The sequence below is a fragment of the Mesoplodon mirus genome, assembly GCF_964341445.2.
Source record: "Mesoplodon mirus genome assembly, chromosome: 20".
NCBI lineage: Eukaryota > Metazoa > Chordata > Mammalia > Artiodactyla > Ziphiidae > Mesoplodon > Mesoplodon mirus.
In genome coordinates, this window is record NC_138996.1 from 34524432 (window position 1) to 34550026 (window position 25595).

The 25595-nt window shown below is 53.1% G+C and overlaps 1 protein-coding gene across 1 annotated transcript; it reads left to right on the forward strand.

Moving 5' to 3' along the window:
* Positions 1-1310: 1310 nt before the first annotated feature.
* On the forward strand, positions 1311-23472 carry XKR5 (XK related 5; the record flags this gene model as incomplete). Its single annotated transcript, XM_082608800.1, has 7 exons — positions 1311-1398; positions 3608-3791; positions 10937-11121; positions 11905-12114; positions 13889-14058; positions 18289-18400; positions 22343-23472. The coding sequence occupies exons 1-7, from the start codon at positions 1341-1343 to the stop codon at positions 23470-23472; spliced, it is 2049 nt and encodes a 682-aa protein (XP_082464926.1). The 5' UTR covers positions 1311-1340.
* Between the last annotated feature and the right edge of the window lie 2123 nt (positions 23473-25595).

Here is a 25595-nt window from a genome sequence, read left to right on the forward strand (position 1 = left end):
TACGGAAACCCAGACCGTAAACCTGCTCCCTTGTATTGATTTAGAGGGAAGAGACCCAAAAGGTTTACAGGGGGTTTGGTCGTCTGTATCACAGAACTGAGACTCTGAAATGGGGAGAGACATAGAAGATCAGAGTTCAAAGTTCTGACCAGAAAACCAGAAACGCATTGAAAAGTGAGTGGAAAATTGGTCGTGGGGGAGGGAAGGAAGCCTCTTAGGATAAATAAACATTACCTTCAATGAAATAAAGCATTTTGTAAGAATCACATCGAAAATGCAGGGAAGAGCCAAAGATGTCTGACTTTGAGGTTTTACTTTGGTAAATGGAAAATAATCATGAGTTTTGTAGCTTCACTTGATTTGTAGGGTCACCCAACTCTATATTTTTCCTTCAAGATGTAAGTTCTTCAACTGTGGCTCTTTCTACTGCAGGGCTTTTGTAGGGAAGGAGGAGGTACTCCATCTCATTAAACCAGTGGGATCAGCGCAGCAAGATTGTTTGGACGTGGCAAATCCTTGATGGAGGTGGAAAACTCCCCCCAAATAAAAAGGAGGAATAGTTTGGATAATTGCCTGCTTTAAAAGTTAAAGACCCCAACTTCATCTCAGCATCACCATGACTAAATACCACTTCTCCTTTACACCATAGTTAGATAGATAGATGGATAGATAGATAGATAGATAGATAGATGATAGATAGATGTATGTCCTGGAAGAAAGTTTTCCAGTGGGCAGTTTTACTTCTTGCGCGTGGGAATCTTGATTAACCCTCAAGCCCATGTGGAAAAAAACCTTTTGTGAGGACAGAGATCGGGATGGAGTTGAGAGGGAAATACAGGAGAAGATACCAGTTTACATGCCCTCTAAGATTTTGAAAAGACTAATTAACGGTTCTAACTCAACTCCTTCCATAGACCTACATGTGCTCTCTGCCTAGTGGTTGACCAGACTGCCTTTCAGCGGCTCCGGAGGCGGTGGCCAGTTTAACTTCCTGCTGACCACCGACCTGCGGTCCTAAGGTTCACGTAGTACTTTTCCAGGGCCCGTTATAAGGTTGGGGGACGGCAGAGGAACTGCTTCTGCGCACATCTAGAGGCCGGGTGTAATCGGTACTTTCCTTGCTTAGGAAGCAGACAGCGCAACTCTGCCCCGCTCCCTGCCTCCCTCCGACCCGTCTAGTTACTCGGGAAAACCCAGGACGAGACGCTCCGCGCCTAAAGGCTCCGCCGAAATGCATCCTGCAGTCGGGTCTCTGGCCGGAACCCTCCCCGACTCGGGGCGGCCGGAGGGGAAGGGGCGGGGGCCCGGGAGGCAGGCCAGCGGCGCGGCGGGCGCGGAGGATGCACGCGGGGGTCCTGGGCCTCTCCGCCCTGCTGCTGGCGGCCGAGCAGAGCGCGCGTGAGTGCCGGGCAAGGCCATGCTCACCCCTCCGACCCACCCTGATGCCCGGGGACCCACACGCCACCCCGGCCACGGCGGCGGCCTCTCCCCGCCTGCGCCCAGCACTGCGCGCCAGTGCACGCAGGGTGGCACCCCAGCTGCCCAGTCCCTGGTAGATCCCCGCGAATGCACGACCCTCCCGGGGATGCGTGATTGCCCCCGAGGATGAATGCCGCGCCCCCTCCGCCCCCGCATGCATGGTCCCCGTGTATCCGAGGCCCCTCCGCGGCGGCTGCACGATCCTGCCCCCTCCCCCTCGCATGCATGGTCCCCGTGTATCCGAGGCCCCTCCGCGGCGGGTGCACGATCCTCCCTCCTCCCCCTTGCATGCATGGTCCCCCTGTATCTGAGGCCCCTCCGCGGCGGGTGCACGATCCTGCCCCCTCCCCCTCGCATGCATGGTCCCCGTGTATCTGAGGCCCCTCCGCGGCGGGTGCACGATCCTCCCTCCTCCCCCTTGCATGCATGGTCCCCGTGTATCCGAGGCCCCTGCGCGGCGGGTGCACGATCCTGCCCCCTCCCCCCTCCCCCTCGCATGCATGGTCCCCGTGTATCCGAGGCCCCTCCGCGGCGGGTGCACGATCCTCCCTCCTGCCCCTCCAGCGGGTGCGTGATCCTCTGCAGGAGTCGCGGCACACGTGCCCCCCACCCCCTTTCCCTCCAGAAAGGCCTCCAGGACTCGGCAAAGTGCTGCAGGTGCCCGAGGCGCTGCACGCGGGCCTGGGGGCGCCCTGCTCTCCCCACTACCCGGCCGGCCTGGGAGTCTGGGCGGCGGGGGAAGCCGCTTGGGGCCAGGTTGTGGTGGGACTGGGCTCGGCTTCCGCGGAGATCTGGAGGGAGGACCGTGTACAGCCGGGCCGGAGGCGGCGGGCGCGGGACGCCCAGGTCGCGTAGGGAGAGCGGTCCGCCGGCCGAGGCGGGGCCAGAGGGCGGAGCGGTTCAGCGCTTTTCCAGTTTGAACTTGTAACTCCTTCGGTGCCGGAGCGGAGGCCTCCGCCCGCTGCCGCCCGGCTCCCTGCAGCCGCTTCTTCCTCGCGGGGCCCCCGCAGATGGGGGGAGGGGTGGGGGGAGTGGAATGAATGGGGTTTCAGCATCCAGACCCCCCAGCGTTCCTCGCCACTCCCCAGCTCGCAGGCACTTGGGGACCCCGGCGGGCGCTGGCTCTACACTTTATCCTGGGAGGGAGTTGCCCCCGCGCCGCGTCGGAGGGTCCCTTGTTTGAACCGCGGTCCACGAAGGCCCCCCGGGGTCGTGCCCGCCATGAGGTTTCAGAGGCGCCCAGAGGAGGTCCCAGGTTGAGATCGGCTCCAAAGCTCCGGGGTCCAGCGCCGCCACTGAGCAGGGCTAAGATGAGACAGGACCCCGGGTCTCAGCACCCACCGCAGGTGGACCCGCGGACGTGGGTTCCTCCTTCCCTCCCAGCTCGGAACGCCTGGGCCTCAGCGTTCCTCAGACTGGTCAGGGCGGTGACTCCCCCAGAGGCTTCTGGTGCCTGGGGCTCCTGGTTTGCCTTGTGTGCCGGGTGATTAGAGCAAGAGACAGAGCCTGGGCACCAAGGAATGGCTGCCCAAGCCCCGGCTTCTCCGGGAGCCTGCAGGGTTCCCGTCTGTACCTGGGGCAGCGCTCTCTTACCGCTGCAGTTCACAGCTTTATGTGCCCATAAATCCATGTTAAACTCTAACACTGGGAAACCCAAGCAGTAGGCCTGTAAAACAATTACTGTGAGTCCCGAGCACCTACGAGTACGGAGGTAAGCACCCACCTCTACTGTCATTCATCAGGGAGGGCAGATCCTAACCTAGATTTATCAAGCTCTTTGCATTCCCTGACCCTATCCTACAACCCTCAAAAATAAAATAAATGAAGCCGTCCCCAGAGAGGAGGTTTTACATTTTTGAGCCCATACTAAATGCCAGGTGTTTTGTTTTTTGTTTTTTTTGCATGCGATCCGACAGTCCCTTTGTACAACCATGGTGTCTGGGCCTTTGGGATCCTTTGGGAAGCTCTGGCGCTTTCATTCGACCTCATTCTGGTCTAGACTGCCCGCAGGCTCTGCCCACTCCAAGCTAGGTGTAGCAGGCAGCACTGCTGGCCGTAGGGACACAGCGTTGGCTGGTCCCTCCCTCCTGCCTTCCACTAACCCTCTGGTCCTTCCTCTGGTCCCCAGGCCTCTGCACCGTGGTTTACTACTTCACCACAGGCCGGCTCCTCTGGGGGTGGCTGGCCCTCTCTGTGCTACTGCCTGGCTTCTTGGTGCAGGGCCTGAGCTACCTCTGGTTCCGAGAAGATGGACATCAAAGTCACTGCTCGTTGGTGGTGCTACACCTCCTCCAGCTTGGCGTGTGGAAGCGGTAAGTCAGCTCCTTTCAACCCTGAAGCGTCATTTCACACGTGCGATAGGAGGGTTCTTCTGAGCATACATATTCCATCCTTAGGGTCACAAAAGTGCAGGCTTGGGAGAATGTTCGAAGCCACCTCTTTGAACATTTGCTCTGATATTGGTCACCTCACCGAGCCTGAATTTCCTTGAGCATCCTCAAGGGGCTCCTACCAGAAGGAGCCGTGACCCTTCAAAAGCTTTTTCTTGACTTGGGCCAAATCCTATGTGCTCTTGTTTCATTCAGTTGGTCTCGCCTTTAGAGCCATGGCAAGTGACTCAGTTAGGGCCGGTCCATGTAAACACCTACTCCCTGACTCCAGGAGGGTGACAGATTTAAGCAGACTCAGCAGTGGGGTCGGCCTGGTAACATTTGCATTAAGCTTTTATTGCAAGAAGAAGCCATTTGGGTGCCAGGGCCAAATTTTTCCATAAAAAAGCATCCTGGACAGGCCTAGTGCTCAGCAGGCTCGCCTTTGGTCCAGCAGTGCAGGTAAGTTGTTATTTTCCCTGGGATACCTGGATTCCTGGAGGGTCAGGGGAGGTGCGGCAGTGAGCTTACACTGGGGCAAATTTCAGCTCTCAGCTGCCTCATAATCTCATAGAGTTGCCAGGAATTTTAAAAGGGAGAAAATTGGGAGATCGGCTCGGTGATGGCCTCCGGCTCAAGAGCACATGAACTTGTAGACGCTGAGGAGAGAAAGGCTATCAGGAGTCACGGCCAAGTCTCAGATCTCGGGCTGTGCTGCTGGCTGTTCTGGGTGGTTTATGCCTTCAAGCCATGCCCAAGGCTTTCTTTGGAGGCGCTGAAGTGAGTTTTCTGATTTCCCAGTCTCAGGAGGGAATGAATCTCAGCTTGGAGGCAGAGGGTACTTCTGATAAAGACATCACCCAACCACCCGAATTTCTCTGGGTCCCTCGGAGCTGGAACCCTACATCTCTAAAGGCACCAGAAGCAGTTTCAGCTGCAGCAATTTTGCCTAAAGCTGAGCCTTTGTGTTCAAGCCATGTGGTTCCTCTGAAACGATAGGACTCTGACCAGTGGGAAGAGAGCAGAGGTGGCTTTCCTGTTGGACTCAGGGAGGATCGGAGCCTGTACTGGGCGCTACCCACATGTGCTGACCCTTCTGTCTGCCCAACTTGGTATGAAAACCATTAAGGGCTCAGGTCCTTCCAGGGACCACGTGGTACGTCATAGTCATCAAGTTTGCGACCTCATTGAAAAAGAAGGAATCAACTCTCCCCTAAGCAAACATGTCATAGCTCAAAAGAAGACTGAAGTCAGGGCCAGTCACTTGAGAGAAGCCTCCTGAATAACTGTCAGATAAATCTGTCTTCTGGGGCTCTGTGGGGACCCTTGGTCCCATTTGATCCAGTGCCTTCTTCAGAGATGGGGCAGCGTCAGGCTCGCATGTATCCACTTCCATGCTGGTGTCCAACACTGACCCCCCCCTCATCTTCCCCAAATTTCTCAGATGATGCCATGACTACTAAATATATATTTTTTAAAAAACTAAAATGGGTAAATGAAGAGAGACAGGAAAATTAGAAATTAGGAAAAACAACTAGTCATCTATATCTCTTTTTATTTAAAAAAAGAAGTTAGTGGGACTTCCCTGGCAGTCCAGTGTTTAAGACTGAGCTCCCACTGCAGGGGACACAGGTTTGATCCCTGGTCAGGGAACTAAGATTCCATATGCTGCTCTGTGCGGCCAAAAAAAAAAAAAAAGTTAAGGTGACTAAAAATATATATGTATAATTTAAAAGGACAAAAAAAAAAGGCAAGAAAAAAGAAAAGAAAAAAAAAAGAAAAGAGAAAAGCCAGGAAACGGAAGGGAATGTCGGAAAAGAAGATAACGCCAGAAAACGCACAATTACTCTTGCTCACCGTGAACCACAAATTTGTCTCTCAGTTTTGTAACAAGCATAAGAAGCTACATGGTTTGCAATGCTTGTGTGATAGAAAATAAACCAAACAAATGGAAATCTGCTTCCTTAGAAGAAAACTTTGAAAGTTAAAGTAGAAAACAAGAAATCTATTCCTTATCCTGCAACCAGCTTACTGGGCTTTCACAAAGAAGACACTGCGTAATGGAGTGTCTTTCAGCACATCCACACCGAACTTTGCAAGACTGATTCCCAGGCAGGGCCAGCAAAGAAGCCGCTCAGAAAACTGCAGTCAGCGAAAGCACCTGTAGGAGGAGCCAAAACAATTCTGTTTGCACAGCCCTATACAAATAGCATTTAAAAAAGGGGTCGTGGGCTTTCCTGGTGGCACAGTGGTTGAGAGTCCACCTGCCGATGCAGGGGACACGGGTTCGTGCCCCGCTCCGGGAGGATCCCACGTGCCGCGGAGCGGCTGGGCCCGTGAACCATGACCGCTGAGCCTGCGCGTCTGGAGCCTTTGCTCCGCAATGGGAGAGGCCACAACAGTGAGAGGCCCGCGTACAGCAAAAAAAATAAAAAAGAGGTCGTAATGTAATGCAGAAGAATCTACTGACAACAAAAAACCAATTAAACGCAAACCTCATGAAATGGCATTGTAAAAAATGCAAGGACTTAAAACATAAATGTAGGGCTTCCCTGGTGGCGCAGTGGTTGAGAATCCACCTGCCAATGCAGGGGACAGGGGTTCGAGCCCTGGTCCGGGAAGATCCCACATGCTGTGGTGCAACTATAACTAAGCCCGTGTGCCACAACTACTGAGCCTGCGCTCTCAAGCCCGCGAGCCACAACTACTGAGCCCACGAGCCACGACTCCTGCTCTCTAGAGCCCACGAGCCACGACTACTGAGCCCACACGCCTAGAGCCCATGCTCCACAACAAGAGAAGCCACTGCAATGAGAAGCTCGTGCAACACAAGGAAGAGCAGCCCCCGCTCGCAGCAACTAGAGAAAGCCCCTGGGCAGCAACGAAGACCCAACACAGCCAAAAATAAATTAAAAAAAAAAAAAAAAAAAAAACCCAGGAAACAAGTGTTAGCAAGGATGTGGAGAAATTGGAACCCTTGCACACCGTCGGTAGAAATGTAAAATGGTGCAGCCACTGTGGAAAACAGAATGGTAGTCCCTCAAAAAATTAAACATGGAAGTACCATATAATCCAGCAATTCCACTTCTGGGTATATATCCAAACAAGTTGAAAGCAGGGTCTGGAAGAGATCTTTGTACACCCATGTTCCTAGCAGCATTAGTCACAGTAGCCAAAACATGAAGCAACCCAAGTGTCTATTAACAGATGAATGGATAAGCAAAACGTGGTCTGTACATACAATGGAAAAAAAGAATGAAATTCTGTAATATGCTACAACGTGGATGAATCTGGAGGACATGATGCAGTAAGCCATGCAATAAGACAAATATATAATTCCACTTACATGCGGCACCTAGAGTAGTCAAGTCCACAGAGTCAAGTTCATGGAGACAGAAAGTGGGGGGGGGGTGCCAGGGGCCGGGGGAGGAGGGAACGGGGACTTATTGTTTAATGGGGACAGAGTTTCAGTTTTACAAGATGAAAAGAGTTACAGAGCACGATGGTGGTGGTGGTTGCACACCATTATGAATTATTGCAAATTGTCAATAATCTATTAAATTATGAAATTTAAATTATTAATGTCACTGAACTGTACTCATAAAATGGTAAAGATGGTACGTTTTATGTTATGTGCATTTTACCGCAATTTTAAAAAGTTGAAAAAAATGTACAGTCCTAGCGGAAACCTCAACTGTTCACTGTCTCAGCTTTCACGTCACCATAAAGTGTTAAGATGGAGAGAAGTATCACTAATTCTTCACCTTGTGGGGCTATGATAGACTATTCCAGGTGAAGCGGATAAGTTTGGCTTTTTTTTTTTTTTTTTTTTTTTTTGCGGTACGCGGGCCTCTCACTGTTGTGGCCTCTCCCGTTGCGGAGCACAGGCTCCGGACGCGCAGGCTCAGGGACCATGGCTCACGGGCCCAACCGCTCCGCGGCATGTGGGATCTTCCCGCACCGGGGCACGAACCCATGTCCCCTGCATCGGCAGGCGGACTCCCAACCACTGCGCCACCAGGGAAGCCCAAGTTTGGTTTTTTATTTAAGCTGTTCAGTGGAGCTTGCTGAGAAACATCATCCCAAAGACCAAGTTAGTTTAATTAAACGTGTTAACAAACGTCAATTTTTAGTGCATGTTGTTCTTAATGCAACTAGAAATCTTAGACCATCATCAACACAGCTCAGTATGCTCGGTATTTATTCGTTCATGTTTACTAACCTTGTGTGACCAAAGGGGCTGGAGACACGTGATTAAGACAGTCTGAGGCCAAATCGGGAACAAAGCTGGAACAATGAATTAGAAGAAGAGAGAGAAGTTCACAGGATGCTGGGAGCCCCCAGGTTTGCCACGGTGCATCCCTGGACCAGCGACGTCTTCGTCACCCGAAACTCGTTAAAAATGCAAATTCTCAAGCTTCACCGGGACCCACATGGCATCACGGCAAACTCCTAATTCTCCAAACGCTTCTGTTTCATCAGAAATTCTAGGCCTGGGGCCGGGCAACCTGTCTTTAAACAGCCCACCTGGTGACTCTGATGCTGCTCACGTTTGGAACCGCCGTCCGGACACAGGGGCCGTCGTGTGAGGGCTGAAGAATGAGGTGGACTTGGATGCACGTGGGAGGGGGAGGCACTTCTGACCCAGGCAACAGCCAAGCCGCTGCAGAAAGACGTGCTGGAAGTGGTGGTTTGGGAAAACTAGACGTCTGTTGTGCTGTGAGCGCAGGGTAAGGATTTTCTGGACAGGAGCAATGTGGACGGAGACAGATTGGGCTGGACCATGAAGGAACTTGTCCACCAGGTAAGGGGTCTGAGAGCCACTGGAAAGGTTTAAGCAAAGGAGTAACCTGGTCAGGTAAGGTCCTTAGAGACAGCACAGCAAAGGAACTGAGAAGGGAGAGTCCACGGGTCAGGCCAGAAATCCGGGCAGGAGCTGGTGAGGACCTGGAAGGAGAGCATCCATTCCCACCTCCGCCCTCCTCCCCCCACTCCCCGCCCCATACCTCCGCTTTCACCTGGGCCCCCCGAACCCCCCTAACCAGGGATCTCAGCCTGAGTCCCTCCCCCTGCAGCAGGTTCCAGAAACACGATTCGGAAAACCAGGTGAATCGCATTCCCACTGGTTCTCCGTTTCCCACTGGTCCAGAAGGGACACCCAACTCCTCAGCTGGGCCAGAAGAGGCCTCCGCTGTCCAGCCCCAGGAAGGACCACCTTCTCCTGCCCCCCCCGACGCCGCCGTGCTCCCTCAGGCTTTGTCCCTGTCCTGAGTATGCCCGTCCCTCCTTTCCCTGAATATGTTTTCCTCTCTCCCCGGGACCCCTTCCGCCCCGCTCGTTTTCACACGTCTTTCTTCCTGCTTAAAACTTTTCGCGTGTGTATGGCTTTCTTTCCACAACTGAATCTTGGGCTTCCGGAGAAGGTCTTCAATTTCGTTTGCAGCCTCTGCAGTCTCCAGCAGGTGGGAGCAGCCCAATAAAGATGCACATGAAATGAATGGAGGAGGCTGGGAGGGTAGGAAGGGAAATAGGCACGTCCCCAGAATGGAGGATTCAGGACTGAAAGGGAAGCTACCGTATTCAGCTTCATATGCTTTTTTTTTTTAAATAAATTTATTTATTTTTGGCCACATTGGGTCTTCGTTGCTGCGCGCAGGCTTTCTCTAGTCGCGGCGAGCGGGGGCTACTCTTCGTTGCGGTGCACGGGCTTCTCATTGCAGTGGCTTCTCTTGTTGCAGAGCACGGGCTCTAGATGCACAGGCTTCAGTAGTTGTGGCACATGGGCTCAGTAGTTGTGGCTCGTGGGCTCTAGAGCGCAGGCTCAGTAGTTGTGACGCACAGGCTCAGTAGTTGTGGCTTGCGAGCTCTAGAGCTCAGGCTCAGTAGTTGTGACACATGGGCTTAGCTGCTCTGTGGCATATGGGATCCTCCGGGACCAGGGCTCGAACCCGTGTCCCCTGCCTTGGCAGGCGGATTCTTAACCACTGCGCCACCAGGGAAGCCCCATATGCTTTTTCTTAACCTTATATTTGGGTCAGAGATCACGGCTTCAAAGACTCAGTAAGAAATCAGTTCACTCCAGGATCCAAATCATGAAAGAGGAAAGCTGTCTTTCTTACGTGTCTTTCCTGGGCCCTGTGTACCCTGAACAAAGCCATTTCAAAGAGGACCCCCTTCTGCTCTGGCCGTAGAAATGTTGGCTGGAGATCAGAGTGGGGTGCGTTCGGGGTAACTTGAAAGGCGCACCCAGCTCTCTTTCAGGAGTCGGTAAATTAAAACAATTCCCAGTTTTTCTGAACTTGAACAGGACAGAAGTTCACAATTGCACGTGGACTTGGCAGGCACGCCAGCCCCTGCTGCAGGCAGGTGTAGGGGTCACAGTGTTCCTGCTTCTGGGCGCGTGAGTGGGAAACTGCTGTGAAAACCCGAAGTCCCCAGAGCCCACACGTGCCTGGGGAACGGTGTCGTTTTTATACGTGCACGACCCTCCTGGGGGCGCGGGACAGCGACCCGTGGCACCTCCAGACGGCTTTCATAAGATGGAAGCATCAGAAAGGTTTCTAGGGTGGGTTTTGGGGGAAGTAGAATGAAACAGGCGCGTTTCCTCCTTTTTCTTCTGTTGCACTGACTCCCTTTCCTGGATGTGTGTCCCTGCAGCCAGGGCAGCCCGTCCTTGCACACCCCACAATGGCACCCTGACCTTCCTGCTGTCCAGCGGAAGTGGATTCATTCCCATCCCGAGAGGCCCTGGGGCCGGGGAGGTAGTTCAGGGTTAGCTCTAAACTTTGCAGGGCTCAGAGAGAGCCCGCAGCAAACCTGTGTGGTCCAGGCTCCCGGCCTAGCAACCCTTCCATGTGTGGCCAGAGTGTGTTCCACTGGCCGGGCCTTGCTGGGCAAGGTCACCTGCTGCAGCACTTGGATCAGACGTGCCACCTTCACTCTGGAGTCAGAGCTCAGGGACTTGGGGTGTAGATGTGATCGGTTAACCCCTGGAAAGCTATCGGTCTCTACGCGATAAGCCAGAGAAGGGGGTTCCTGTTTAAGCTATCACAGTGTGGTTCTGAGTCCTGGGCTCTCCTCTTCCTCAGGCACTGGGACGCCGTGGCCCCTGTTCTCCGGAAGAAAGGGGAGGCCTCCCCCTGGGGCCAGCTGCGGATGCAGGAGGCCGACCTGTCGGCCCTGCGCCTCCTGGAAGCCCTGCTGCAGGTCGGGCCCCACCTGCTGCTTCAAACATACGTCTTTCTCGCCTCGGACTTCACTGGTATCGTGCCGGGTGAGTGTCTCCTACCACTGACCTCAGACCGTCCGACTTCTCAAGGGGGACAGAAAGAAACGCCTTATTTAGCAAAACCCGGCAACCTAAGATTTCCTGTTTGGGAGAATTAGGACAGCCAAGGGCATGGTTAATACTGGCTTTTGTTTGGGGCGCTGAGTTCCCGGGGGTCGGCTTCCTTCATGGGGCTCAGTCCATGGGACAGAAATTGCAGAGAGTCAGATGACCCTGAAAGCACCTTGGGAAGGTACCACGTGCTGCCTCTTGCGAAATCAGTGTGTCTGTTTCTCACGGGACTAACTGTGCAGCCTGAGCCTCACACCTCGAGAGCCATGGAAACAGAGCAGCTCAGGCCCCAGCAGTCGTGCATCTTCTGCCGGCTCTCACTCCGGGGTGCAGGCCCTCTCCTGTGGGCCTGGAACCATTTCATGTCCTGGTCTCATTTCTGAAACCTCCTTTATGTGGATTGAATGGCAAAGTGCGTTTGGGATGAAATAGCACGTTCAGGCCATTAGGATCTGCTTCGTCATAAACCAGAGGTGCTTGAGGAGCAGCGACTGGGATGCTTTTCTTAAAGGGTGAACACAGAGAGCCCAGCCCACCTGAGGGCACAAGCACCCATGGGCTAAGCAGAGGACACCTCTCCTGCACGTCCTCATTTCTTCAGAGCGGAGAAAGACGTGCGTGTGTGCCCGGAGGTGACGATGCCCTCTGAGAAGTCAGGTTTCGTTAGGGGTTAGACGTCCTGTAAACACGAGGTTGTCCTGTCCGCTTCGCTCGCAGGGATCAGTGCTCTGTGCTCCTGGTCCGTGCTGTCCTGGGCCCTGGTGTGCTATGCTCGTGCCATGGGCTCCGTGAAGCCGGGTCACCTCTCCATGCCGTGGACGGCCCTCGGCTGCCAGCTGCTCTGGAGGATGGGCATGGTGGGAGCCCGCGTTCTGAGTCTGGTTCTGTTCTTCCAAGTTTACCGCGTCTGGGTTCTGGTTGTTGCAGGTGAGCTGAGCGTACATTCCGACTGTCTATTGCTGCCTGACAAGCCACCCCGAACTTAATGCCTTAAAAGGACCATTCATGGGGCTTCCCTGGTGGCGCAGTGGTTGGGAGTCCGCCTGCCGATGCAGGGGACACGGGTTCGTGCCCCGGTCCGGGAAGATCCCACATGCCGCGGAGTGGCTGGGCCCGTGAGCCATGGCCGCTGAGCCTGCGCGTCCGGAGCCTGTGCTCCGCAACGGGAGAGGCCACAACAGTGAGAGGCCAGCGTACCGCAAAAAAAAAAAAAAAAAGAACCATTCATGACCAACAGCCCCGGTTCTGAGGGCTGACTGGGCTCCACTGGGGGTTCTTGCCTGGGGCAGGGCGTCCTCGCACCATCGCAGTAGGTTAGCAGGTGTCTGGATCCATAGGGAGGCTCCACTGGGCTGGCTGTACGGACGTCTGGCACCCAGGGCTCCTCCGCCCTTTCTCTTCGGCAAAGTCATCTGGATTCGGACATGTCAGCTGAGCATTCCAAGAGAAAGGGGGTGGAAACTGCCAGTCCTCTTCAAACTGGCCCGGAACTGGATCAGCATGGCTTCTGCTCTATTCTGCCTGGCAAAGCGGTCTCGGCCAGCCCAAGTTCAAGAATGTGGAGGAATAGATTGAGCCCTTGAGTGTCCAGGGAGAGGAGGAATGCATGGAGGGTCTCTTTGGAGATACGCATCCACAGCTCAGAGAGCCCAGCCCTCAAAGGACCAGCCAGCCCCAGAGCACAGCTTTAGCTGCTGTGAGGGCTCCACATTCTGTATCGTGGGCTGAAAATCCTTAGTAAAACTGACACTGAAACGGGAGGGAGGCACAGGTCCCGCGTGCCCTGACGCAATACAGAAACGTGCAGGACATACTGAGCTGTTGCTCATAGCCTCCCAAAGCCCTCCATGTTATTCAAATGCTGAGTTTTAGCCATCTTCTCTGTTTCAAACAGGACATCTCCACTGAATCCTAAGCCCCCCTCAGCCCTCAGTCTAGCCGCACCTGATTTGACCAGTGATGACAGGGAGTCTGCCTGACGATGCAGGATGCCTGCAGGGGGCCTGTGTGTCCCTGCCCAGGGAGGAATCTCTTCCGGTCATCAGGGAACACCCTCTACAAGAAGGAACCAGAAACACTGAGAGATATTTAGACTTGAGCCTAGAACAAGCAGGGATACATTTATTGGCAGAAAGCAGAAATCTGTGAAAGAAATTGTGTTCCTAATGAGACGTTAGCTTTTTTAAATTCGTTTTTAAAAAAAATTTCAGTTCAAACTCCAGTATGACGTTATTCCTCCTAAACTATAGGAACAAATATTACAGCTGGACTGCGTACAGATGTCTCCTCTGGATGTGGAGGTTTTTAGCCCTTCGAGCAGGGATTAAAAAAACAGTGAGCGATCCGTTTTGTCACTGGCTCTTTAAACAGTTTCTGGAACTAAAAAGGCCTAAGTACGCAATATTTAGTGAGTGTTACTGAAGCTAGTTTTTGTTTGCTCATCCCCAGATCAGGTCAGCTACCCTTTATGAGGATCCAGTGAGATAATACTTGCAAAAATGAAAAGTGTGGGTTTCCTGTGCCCCTTGAATCTCTTCTGGGTTTTCATTTGTTTTCTTGGGTGCCGAGTCAGATGCAGTCAGAACAGAGAGGAGGGCTACAGGCCCTGGTTTCCGAGTTCCTGCCCTCCCCCCACCCGTCTCCTCCCTCAGCCCCCCACCCCCACCCCGAGGACCCTGACTTCCGAGGCCGCTCTCTGCAGGTGCCCACTGGCTGGTGATGACGTTCTGGCTCGTGGCTCAGCAGAGTGACATCGTGGACAGCACCTGCCACTGGAGGCTGTTCAACCTGCTCATGGGTGCCATGTACATCCTCTGTTACCTCAACTTCTGGGACAGCCCTTCCCGAAGCCGGATGGCCACGTTCTACACGGCAAGTGGTGATGACGGGCTTGTTGAATCCCAGCTTTTACTGTATACGTAGAATGTGTGCGTGCATGCGTGTGTGTGTGTGTGCATGTGTGCACTTGTGCACACATATCTATTAAGAAGGAATAGCTTAATTTTAGGAAAATTTCTAAAGGGAATTATAGTCTTGAACAGAGATGATGGGCTCTGAAAATAGCAACCTGACGTCCAGTCGTTTCCCCGTAGTTACTGTGGCGCCTTTGGCGATGTTTTTCAGCCACCCTCTACGTCAGCCCATCTGAAAAATACAGTCACAGTTCTATTCTGTGTCATATACACGATGCCCTTGTTAATCAGCTCAATCACTGAGTTACAGCTGTGGTCCTAGATAGTGTGAGAAACACAAAGATGACGTAATGCCTGTCTGCAGGCTGCTTCTGGTCCCCTGGAGGAGATAAACTTCTACCCAAACACGTTTTAAAAAGAGGCAGAATGTGGACAAATGCTGGCAGAGAAAGCAGCGTCTGAATCTCACAGGAGTGTCACTTCCCACTGGGATGACCAGGGACACTTTTGATGAAAAGGGGGAAGTTGAACTGCATTGCAAACGGCAAAGGAGAGAGGACCAGCCAGGGCTTCAGAGCACAGGCTTTGGAATCAGACGGGCTGACGTGGGACCCTGGCTGTGCCACTAACTGTCACCAAATGACGTGGCCAAGAATTTAAACTCTCTGGACCTATTTTTTCATCAGCACATCAGGACATAGCCACCCACCTCTCGGTGTCCCTGTGACAGTGATGTAAGACCTACCTGCTTTTCAGGGTCCCTGAGAAGATTAAATAATAAACAACTTGGGCTGAAATAACCAACAAATAGTGGCTGTTACTAATACAAAAAGTTGAAGAGACTTTCAGGGGTGCAGGCGCTCCAGGGTGGAGCAGGGAGCAAAGAGAAGAGCCTGGAGGTGCAGCTCCTGTCCAGCAGCAGGTGGGTGGCATTGGTCACCTCCTGGTTTTAGGAGAGCACCGTAGAGCTTGGTGACCCCATAGGCCATGGGGCCCACAGACCAAAGAGGACCTGTGATGTTGAACGAGTCACAGAGCCCCACCAAGCCTCAGTTTCCACATCTGGAAACCGGGAGTAACAAGGCCCATCTCACTGCGGGGGGATGAGGGCTGAGTGTATGGCAGGGCCCCGCCCCCACGCACCGTGAATAAACCTGAGGGTCACCTTTCCATCGTCCATTTGCCGGAGCAGTGTGTTCATGTGCCAATGCCCATGGGCGCCCTGAGAAGCAGTACTACATAAGGAGACGTTTCACAGTTGCTGCTTTTCTTTCTTTGTTTTTGTCACGTTCACACCCTTGTCCCAGGAGTTCTAGGGGCTGTTACATAAGGAAGGGAAACAAATGCTTAATTCTTTGCAGCTGTCCTAGTCACCGGCCCACTGAGTTCAGAGTAACTGAATAGGAAAAGACAGAACTTAGACGCTACGGAAGTTTCGAGCGTGGAGCAGCAAAGATGCAGAAGCACGATGCAGGCCACGGGGTGCGGGGACGCCATAGGAAAGCCAGCGTGGACGGTACCGAGTTAAACACACCCCGGACGCCAGTTGATGGCGACAAAAACAGATTCTATTAAGTCAGTCACAACAAGGAAAGGGGTCCAGCGTGGACGGACCCCGACCTTAATTTTGCAGAGGCGACTGCATATTTTAAAGGGAGAATGGCGTGGGACAGCGTGGGCTTACGCAGAGTCGGGGAGTGAAGGGGTGTGGTCAGTGGGACCCACCATCTGGGGTGTTAGCTGGCAATTTCGGAATGAGAAACACACTTCCTGTCTCTTCACAACAGGAGGCAGTGTTTACACACCTTAGAGCAAGGAGCTCACGGGCTGGGAGAGTCGTCTCCTGGGATGTGTGGATTTCAGAGAGCTGGTCCTCAGGTCCTGGAGAAGACAGCTCTGGGTGGTAAAAGATGTACATTTCAAAGGGACGGAGAAAGGATTTATAATCGCAGACTTTCTAAGGTAGCGCCCCCTAAGAGGAGGTTCGGGGCCTATCTGCCTATTACCAGATTTTGGCTGGAGTGAACGGTACATTTTCCTGGCAGCACTGAGCTTCCTTAGGCAGGGACTTAATTGCGGCTGGGGTCAGCCTTGAGCTGTTAGAAACTATGGTAGTGTTGGTTCGGGTCTCTTAATGTGCAGAGGTGGGCAAGATCGTTTCCGCTACGAGTCTGCAGTTTTTATAGGCCAAGGCTGAGGCCTCGTCCAGAAGAGGGCTTGGGGAGCCTGTCTGAGTCGTTGGGTCAAGAAGAGGGTCTTTGTCAATGGAAAGTCATTGCATTTGTCAGCGTTCTCCAGACAAACAGAACCAATGGGATATGTATGGAAGCGTAAGAGCAGATTTATTATAGGAATTCGCTCATGCAATTATGGAAGCTGAGAAGTCCCACGGTCTGCCATTCGCAAGCTGGAGAACCAGGAAAGCCCGTGGTAATTTAGTCCAAGTCCAGAAGACCAAGAACCAGGAGGTCGGTGTCCAAGGACAGGAGAAGATGGATGTCTCAGCTCAGGAAGAGAAGGAGAATTCCCTCTTCCTCTTTTTTGTTCTATTCAGACCCTCAACAGGTTGGACGGAGCCCACCTGCATGGGTGAAGGTGACCTTTACTCAGACTACTGATTCAGATGCTAATCTCTTCCCAAAACACCCTCACGGGATACACCCAGAAGTAATGTGTTACCAGCATCTGAGCATCCCTTGACCCAGTCAAGTAGACACATAACATCAGCAGTCACAGTCCTTTTGGGGGCAGCCTGTAGGAAGATGACCCTGGACCGGAGAGTCAGGACACACTGTCAAGAGGACCGCTGCGTTGTCAAGGAGTGAACACTCGACGCTGGGTGGAGGTGGGGCTGTTTCCGGGTGTGTTAGGGTGGATGGCAAGGCCTGATCTGCAGGTGAAACGGGTCACCCCCACAATGGTTGGGGGGAGAGACTGCAGTAGAACCCTGACAGGAAGTAGCAAGTTCAGAACTGTGAAATGGCGGTAAGGACAGGAAAAAGGAGATGGATTTTTTTTTCCACAGTCTGCACTACCAGTTTTTTTGTTTTGTTTTGTTTTGACATATACAAACTTAAGAGTTTGTATATGTCAAGAGGGCCAGACAGCTGAGGAGATGTGGTTGATTTAAGGAGAGAGGGCACCTCCAAGCTTTGCAGGCTGGGCTGCTGGGCAGTGCCATTTAGAACCAAAATAACACCTGCTGGACCCTTGAAACACAGCTGCCCAGAGCCTAAGGCACGGGGAGGTGGGTATTCTTAGGATTTTTAAGCAGCCCCTAATATTATTTTTTATTCTCTCCTTATTTGACCTTTCTAGAGTTAAAATGATGCCAGTGAATGGCTATGGCAGACCTTGGAAGACTTTTAGCATAATAGCATGACAATTCAGGGTTTTTAAAAAATGTCTCCTACACAGTGTTTAAATACATCATCTTTGAATTACGTCCCGTTTATTTACTTATTTTAAGAAATATATTTTGTATTATATTGATATATTTTATATTAAAATATTTTTATATTAATTTATATTTATATCTAAAATTATTAGCTTTGGAAACCTTAGCTAACAAGCCTGCCTGGACGGGAGGTACGGAGAGCCTTCTGTAAGAGCTGCCCTTATTTCAGGCCAGGGAGGAGGGCTCCCTGCTCAGCCAGCACGCGTACCTCCCCTTCTGCCACCTGGTTGCCAGGGGCCAGATTTACCTTTAAAGAGGTAAATATTCGAAAAAAAATGCAGTTGTTACGAAAGTGTGTTGTCTGGCTTACTGGAATTCAGTGTCACTGTGAGCTCTGCAGATACTTTTAATGACTGCATGGTAAAGCCAACAGGTGCATACATGAGACTGTGGAACATATAAAGTAGGAAATAAAAGTCTCTGTCAGCCCCACCTGACTCACCAAAGGGAAACCCCCAGCCTTGGGAGCTGTGCCCTTACATTTCCGGTGCGTTTATGATTCTGCAGACATTTTAATGAGCTGCACGAGAACAGGGAGAGCCCCCCGTTGCTAGAGAGGCTCACTCGCCCCTGAGCCTGCTTCCAGGAGGGCCCCGTCAGCAGTGGGAGCCCCCGTGGGCACGAAGACAGAGCCCCCAGCCCTGAAGGGAGCTGCAGCAGATCGCAGGCCGGGAGCGTGCCAAGGCCGCCTGCACCCGGCCAAGCGTGCTGACTCTCCTGCTGCTGCCCTAGGTAATGCTGCTCGAGAACGTGGTCCTCGTGCTGCTGGCCACGGATTTTCTCCAGGGAGCGTCGTGGACCAGCCTGTGGACTGTAGCCGGAGTCTTGTCTGGATTTCTGATCGGTAAGACCCCACGTCTCCTTCCTAGCCCCTCCCTCCCTCCCCCAACTTGCTTCTTTACAATAAGCTTCTCCAAGGGTAGGAAACGGTGCTCAGAAGCAACTGGATGGAGACCAGGGAAGCTCCCTGCCCTGAGGGCGGCAAGGCCGCTCCCATCGGGGCACGAGACACTGGATCCGCCTCCGTCTGCCTTGCTTGGCTGTGCTCAGAGGAGCTGCTGGTGAGGCAGGGGCCGCCTCGGGGGTGGGACCCTCTCTGGCGCGCTGGCAGGGGTCAAGGCCGTAAGCTCCGGCTCTTTTCCCGGCATCGAGGCACTGGGTTCAGAGCGGGCAGAGCAGGGACCTTCCTGACTCCACACACGTGCGGTATCTCGACAAGAACCCTAGGAGCGGGGCTGAGCCTCCCCCAGCCTGGGGTGAGGCACAGGCGAGGTAAAGCGATGCCGCGAGGTCAGGCGGTCTGGGCGCCGCAGAGCCACGGGGCCTGGCGGTTGAAGATGATCCGTTACGGCTCGTGATGAGGGAACGGCTCCAGGGTCCACGCTGTGCCCACCATGCTGACCCGGCCCAGCAGATCGGGTGTGAGCTCCTCTCCTGCACTTGGAAAATAACAGAAGACGCACCCCCGCCGCCGGCCTCCTCCCCGCACTCCTGCCCCAGCACGCGCTGGCCCGGTGATGGCGGTGCCTCGTTCTGCAGCCTTTGCCAGAGCTTCCAGGACAGCACCCGAAGGTTCCATGCGGGTCCTTGCGCTTCTGAAACACGGTCCAGGGCAGAGGCTTCTCCTGCTGTTCGCAGCAACTCGGGGCCCGAGCTCCTGCGCGCGCCCCAAGGCCTTGCCTCTGGCCACCCACGTCCCGGGCGGAGCGCGTGGGAGTCGGGGCACCACCGGGCAGCCCTGACCCCTGACGCAGGAGGATGGGTGGCTGGGAGTAGGGTCCTTTTACTGGCCAGCAGCCGGGGCTTGGACTGGCCCGTCGGGGTAGCACTGACCAGGGAGAGGAAACGCCCCGGAGCTTCCAGCCTTTGCAGACATGAAGAGACTTCCAGGGACGGAGCAGGTTCATAAACGTGGCCATAAAACAAGTATTCGAGGGCCACGAACCAGCGGTGGCCTTTAAGCTCGACCCCCTCCGTTGTCAGGAACCAAGGCTCGTTAGAGATGCCGGTGGCCAAGTCAGCTCTTCTCTTTCAAATTAAACTTTTACCTTTGAGATGATTGAAGTTTTCAGAAATAATACAGAGATCTCCACATCAATAAATGTTTTTTAAAAAACATTTTAGGGGCTTCCCTGCTGGCGCAGTGGTTGAGAGTCCGCCTGCCGATGCAGGAGACGCGGGTTTGTGCCCCGGTCCGGGAAGATCCCATATGCCGCGGAGCGGCTGGGCCCGTGAGCCATGGCCGCTGAGCCTGCGCGTCCGGAGCCTGTGCTCCGCGGCGGGAGAGGCCACAACAGTGGGAGGCCCGCGTACCGCAAAAAAAAAAAAAAAAAAAAAAACATTTTAAAGAGTGTAAAGTGAGAAATGATTCAAGGACGGCTAATGTGACTGGAGAGGCATGAAAATAATTCACCGAGAAGATAACTTGAGAGTCGGATCTAGCAGGATGGATGGAAGGTATTACGGAAAAGAACAGGGAAAATTTTCAAAATTGTGCATGAAAGAGAGAGTTTGAAAGAGAGAGTAAAGAATAGAAGGAAGGAAGGACGGAAGGAAAGGTAGCAGGGAGGGACGGAGGGAGGGGAAAAAAGAACGCAGAGAGGTCCCTGCATCCCTCCCCAGTCCCCCCAGTGGTGGCATCCCGCAAAACTACAAGCAGAACAGTAGAACCAGGATGCTGACGTGACACATTCAAGATGCAGAGAGAACTCTTCCGTGGCCATAAGGACCAGAAGGGTTAAAACCATATCCACTTCCTCTTATCTCCTCCTCCTCTGTAACCCCCGGCGACCGCTAACCTGTCCTCCATTTCTGTAATTTGGTCACTGCAACGATGTTATGCAACTGGAATTGTACAATGTGTGGCTTTGGGCATTGGTTTGGTGCACTGAGCACCATCCCCTGGCAGTTCTTCTGGGCCCTCGTGTGTATCAATGTCCCTTCCTTTGTTGCTGAGAACTGGTCCATGGTTTGGATGAAGCTCAGTGTGGCAACCATTGGCCTATTGTAGGACAGCTGGTTGGTCCTCTTTAAAGTAATAATATATATGCCAGGCGCTAGGGTGCAGGTAAGTGCCCAGGGTGCCCAGGCATGAAGCGGCCGGGCTCTCTCACATGGCACTGGGTCTGGTGCTCCTGGCACTGCTCAAGCAATCCTTCCTGGGGGCGTAGGCACCATGACACTTGGGATGAAGGGACGGTGAAGCTGGGCAACCCAACCACTCATTCGGATTTTCCAGTTCTCACTGAGTCCTGTGAGCACAGCGGGGTCGGAAGTAAAAAGGTCCCCCTCCCAACCCAATCTGCTTTACACTCCAGTTGGAAAAGAGGTGTCTGACACCATTCCTAAAAGGTGTGGGGCTCCTGGGAGCTGCCATGCTGGGTACCCACCCAGTGTTGCTCCAAGGAGAAGATGTTTTCATTCTCTGGGTGTTGACCCAGGGTACAGGGAGCCGGGAGCCATGTCCGAGGCTCGGCACCCAGGGTTCAGAAGGCCTGAGGGGCTCAGACAGATCCCGGCCTGCTGGTCCTTCTCCCCGGCTTCCTGGGGCAGCCTGAACTCCTGATTCCCCTGTGGTGCTGGAGGGAGTCCTCAGTGGGAACATGGGGCATGGATTATAGTCAGCGGAGCACAGGCTTTAAAGCAGCAGCTCTGGCTGCCATCTTGAGCTCCCTTGATAAGCATTTATTGAGTACCTACTGCATACCAGCCTGGGGCTGCAACCAAGAACCCGGTGAAACACGCAGCATCAAGGAAAGTCTACCTTCGCTGAACACATGTACCTGGGACTTGCAGGATGGAGGGAAAAGGGGTCAGCTCCCATTTCTTGGCCTCGGGTGACTCACTGTAGAAGGAGAGTGACAATACCTCCCTCACGCTGACTGGGAGAACTTGGAACAATGTATAGAAATGGCCGGAGCCGTGCCCCCTGCAGAAACAACACTCGGTCACATCCCATAGGAATTCTGTCTCCATTCCCCCAAAGATACTCTGAGAGGATGCAAGGGGACGTCTGTTAGGTTCCTTCTAGCTCCATCCTTGCTGCGATTTCCTGGCCCCTCCGATGCTCTCCCCCCTCGTCCCCCGCCTATGTCAGGTTTCATGCTGTTTATACCGGGCGCCCTGAAACCAGGCGCTTGGTCCAGTACAACAGGAAGCTGGAAATAACGTGGGAGGATTACTGGAAAGCTCTGTTAAATGAATTATTGCCGCAGCCAACACTTCTGATCAAAATAAATGAACCTGACAACAAGGTGATTAAGATGTTTATGCACAAAGGAAGTATTGTTGCTGTTCATGGAAGTTCCTTGATACGAGGTTTTTGATGCGTATGTTTAACCTCCGCTTCGGTCTTGTTTTTGAAATGATTCCTTACCTCCCCCTCCCCTTGCTTTGGAATCCATCAACCTGTGAGTAGATGGTTGACTTCTGAGTATCTGACCCAGTTTTCTGAAAGCAAAATGATCATTTCTACCAAACCTCTCTCTGTCTGTCTCTCACACATACACACACACATCCAGAGGACTCAGTTGGAGCATCCCTCAAGGAAGAAGTCATAGAATCCACCGGACTTAGACTTTGTTCTTATATTTTCAAGTGTAGACAAATTTGCAGCTTATGGGAGCTGGAAAAGACTTAAATTCCCCCCACCAAATACCCAGTTCTGATGCTCCAATGAGTCCTGTTCTGGATCCCAAATTCCAGAACCTGGAATTCTGCAAACCACAGCGAGGACGCAGGACTTCAAAGAAGATAACCTTGTGCTCTTTTTCTTCTTCTTTTTCAGGCAGTGTCTCGCTGGTCGTTTATTACAGCCTGCTACATCCTAAATCCACAGACATCTGGCAGGGCTTTGTAAGGAAGTCCTGTGGCATTGCAGGGGGTGATAAAGCAGAGGGAGACTCTCCTCCCCGGGCCTCGGGGCCAGCTGGGGAGGGGCCGGAGAGCCTGGGGACCTGCCAAGAGGAAAGTGATGTGCTAACAAGCCCGGGGAAGCCCCCCAGCCCACAGTGGGGTCCCCCACAGGCTGGGATGGAAAGCCAGGTGGCTGGGGAGGCCTCTTTTCTCAGCCATCATCACTGGCTATTGGTGAAGCTTGCCCTGAAGACGGGAAATGTGTCAAAGATCAACGCACTCTTTGGAGAAGACAATCCTGGCTTCTTTTGTTCCCCTCCATGGGGCTTGAGCCAACACTGCAACCAGGAGAGGAAGCCCCCATCCTCCCAACAGGAGCCCCCGTTGTCACCCCACAACCCCCTAACCTCAGAGGAAGGCTCTGAGCTTCGAGTTGTCCCCAGAGCAGAGGCTGACGAAACTTCAAATTACGTCTCTTTTGCCAGCGATAATCATGACCAAACTCCTGCCCAGAAGCCGTCAGCTATGCAGCAGGAGGGCAGCCCAAAGGAAGGAGACGGGGCTGCTTCTGGGGTGCAGGGGAGGGGTGCAGGTGGGTGGCTGGGTGGAGGGGAAGGACAGGAGAGCTCCACACTCTACTTCAGTGCCACCACTGAAGGGGCCATGTCCTCACACCAAGACGGTGGGAGGGCAACTCTGACGATGTCCCTCTCTGGGAGGAGACTGGGGGAGGGCAGCCCTGCCCAGCCTGCCTCACCTCTGCTGGCCACCAAGCCCTTTCCCGCCACCATGGCCAACATCAGCCCCATCTTAGGCACCGGCCCAGGTAGAAGCTTCCACCCTAGTGGCAGAGCCCTGGGTGGCTCAGGGCATGGGGAGCAGCAGGAGTCCACGAGGGACCGGAACCATCCTGCCACTGCCGGCACACAGATGCCGTGGCCGAAGGTGAGCCCGAGGCCTGCTGTGGAGCCTTGCCTCACGTCCACCCCCAAGTCTGAGTCCACCCACGGGGACAGCAGCTGGGGGGAAAGGCTGAAGACCGAGACAAGTTTCTTCATCTGACCACAGTCACTGTGAGATGAAGCAACAGGCCAGCGAATCGAGCTGGTCATTGGTGTCGGGATAGGAGGAATCCCACTTCTGACACCTACACCCTTGCGTACATCACATCCCCTCTGGACCTCTGTCCACACAGCTAGAGAATGAGAGAACCAGATTAGATTAGATAAGATCCCCTGCAAACACCACATGCCACACATACGTAGGAGTCATTCTCTAACACAGTGTAGAAGGTGGTAGAGATAAGGCTTCCAATCAAAATTGACTGCTTCCATTGACAAACTCTATGATCCTTTTGTGTCCCCCACTGTGGTTCCTAGGAAACTCAAAGGTAAAACCCAGAGTCCTATTTTGTTCTGGGTTTTCATGATACAGCTAGCTCCTGACACTGGTTATTAATCCAGTTTTTTTAAATGTATTTTAACTGCATTATTTTATGAAATTCCTTGGTAAACTTCAGGACATCTCAGGCCTCTGCCCAGTGGAAGCAGAGCCAGAGAAAAACCAGAGCTGACAGAGTTAAAGTGGTGAAAACAGATTTTATTCAGGAGCTATTGCAATAGGAAAGAGACCTCAGTATCAAACCAGCACAACTCTGAACTCACCGTGGACAAGTGGGGGTTTATAGCCAAGGAGCAGGTGGAGCTTAGTGGATGGAAATTACTAAGAAGCAGCAGCGGGGTAAAGGGGGATTCTTGCTAAACTGACCTAACAGATTCTCGCTGAAGGCAGGCCAGGGAGGTCAGACATCACCTGCAGGGTGGAAAGGGGTGAGGAACCTGATCAGATATGGAAGGTAATCAGATATTGAGGGTGAGGGTTTCTGGTTAAAATGGACTTAACAGGATTCCTGCTAAAATTGGACAATGCAGGGAGGAATGTGGAAGTAGACTTGGTTGAAAAGTTCAAGGGAGCCTGAGCAGGGTTTGGTCAGGGAGAGACTCTGTCAGGAGGACGTGGAGAACGGCATCAGTGGCTCTGACCCGGGCAGGAGAAGAGCCTTGTCTCACCAGGACGTCTGGCCTTTCCCCTCCATGCCAAAGGCTCACCAGGAACTGCATGCAACCTTGAGAAAATGGTTATAGGATGAAGCATCTACATTACTCCTTGTCTGAATCTCCATGGCTGGGACCCTTGGAGCACAAGTGTGACATTTGGAGATGGCAGCGCCAGTGACCACCGGGAACCCCCTGAACTTGAACCAGTTGGCTTTATGACATCACAGCAAGGGAGAATGCACCCACGGGGAAGGACCGAGGATGGGGACAGTGGGGGGTGAATTTGGAGAGGACCTCGGGAAGCCGGGGCTCACTCTGCATTGGGTGCAATTCTGTGACTGAGCATCACCATCCTTCTTACCTGCAGAGAGGACGGGGACCAGCGTGAGAAGGAAGCCCTGTTTGGTAACAGCAGCCATTGCCCCTTTGGGTAGAAGGGGGTGTGGGATGCGAGGTGACCTTGCTTTTGTCTCTATCACCGTTTCCACGTGGCCTCTTCTGAGGCTGATATCCTGCGAGAGGCTCTGTGTCCCACAGAACACATGGCCTGGCTGGGAGCATCAGATGAGTCCCAGATGTCAGGGGCTGCTCTGTTCTCCCTCAGAATAGCTGTTTGTTAGGCTAAGTGTCATTATGTCAGATCTCTCCTATTGACGTTACTGCCCCAGTAAGTGGCCTTCACCCAGAACTTCAAAAGTGTCTGCTACCCCCATGGTACTTACTCTAAGGGCGTTTATCTTATATTTGTTGCCACACCTGCTTTTCTTAATTTTTTTTTACGGCTATCTCACTCCCTTCTTCTCCCATGAAGCTACTTAGGAAGCAACAAAAGGACTCCTAGTATCCTTCAGTGCTACAGGCTGTCTGCATGTCCCCTCCAGGCCATTGACACAAAAGAGGGAAAGCCGGCTAGCCAGAACCTGCAGGAAATTAGGGCTGGTTTCCATGAATGTTTCTATAGTGATTTTTCGCTCCTTGCGGCAGCCTATTTTCTTCATCTGTTGCCTGGTGAGGCCTGGCTGACGGACAGCTCACAGCAAACACTCAGTAAACACGCATAAGTGGAATTGCAATTCTAGATTTTTCTGAATGACGAGGCATTTTACCTCTCATAAGCAAAGCATCTTA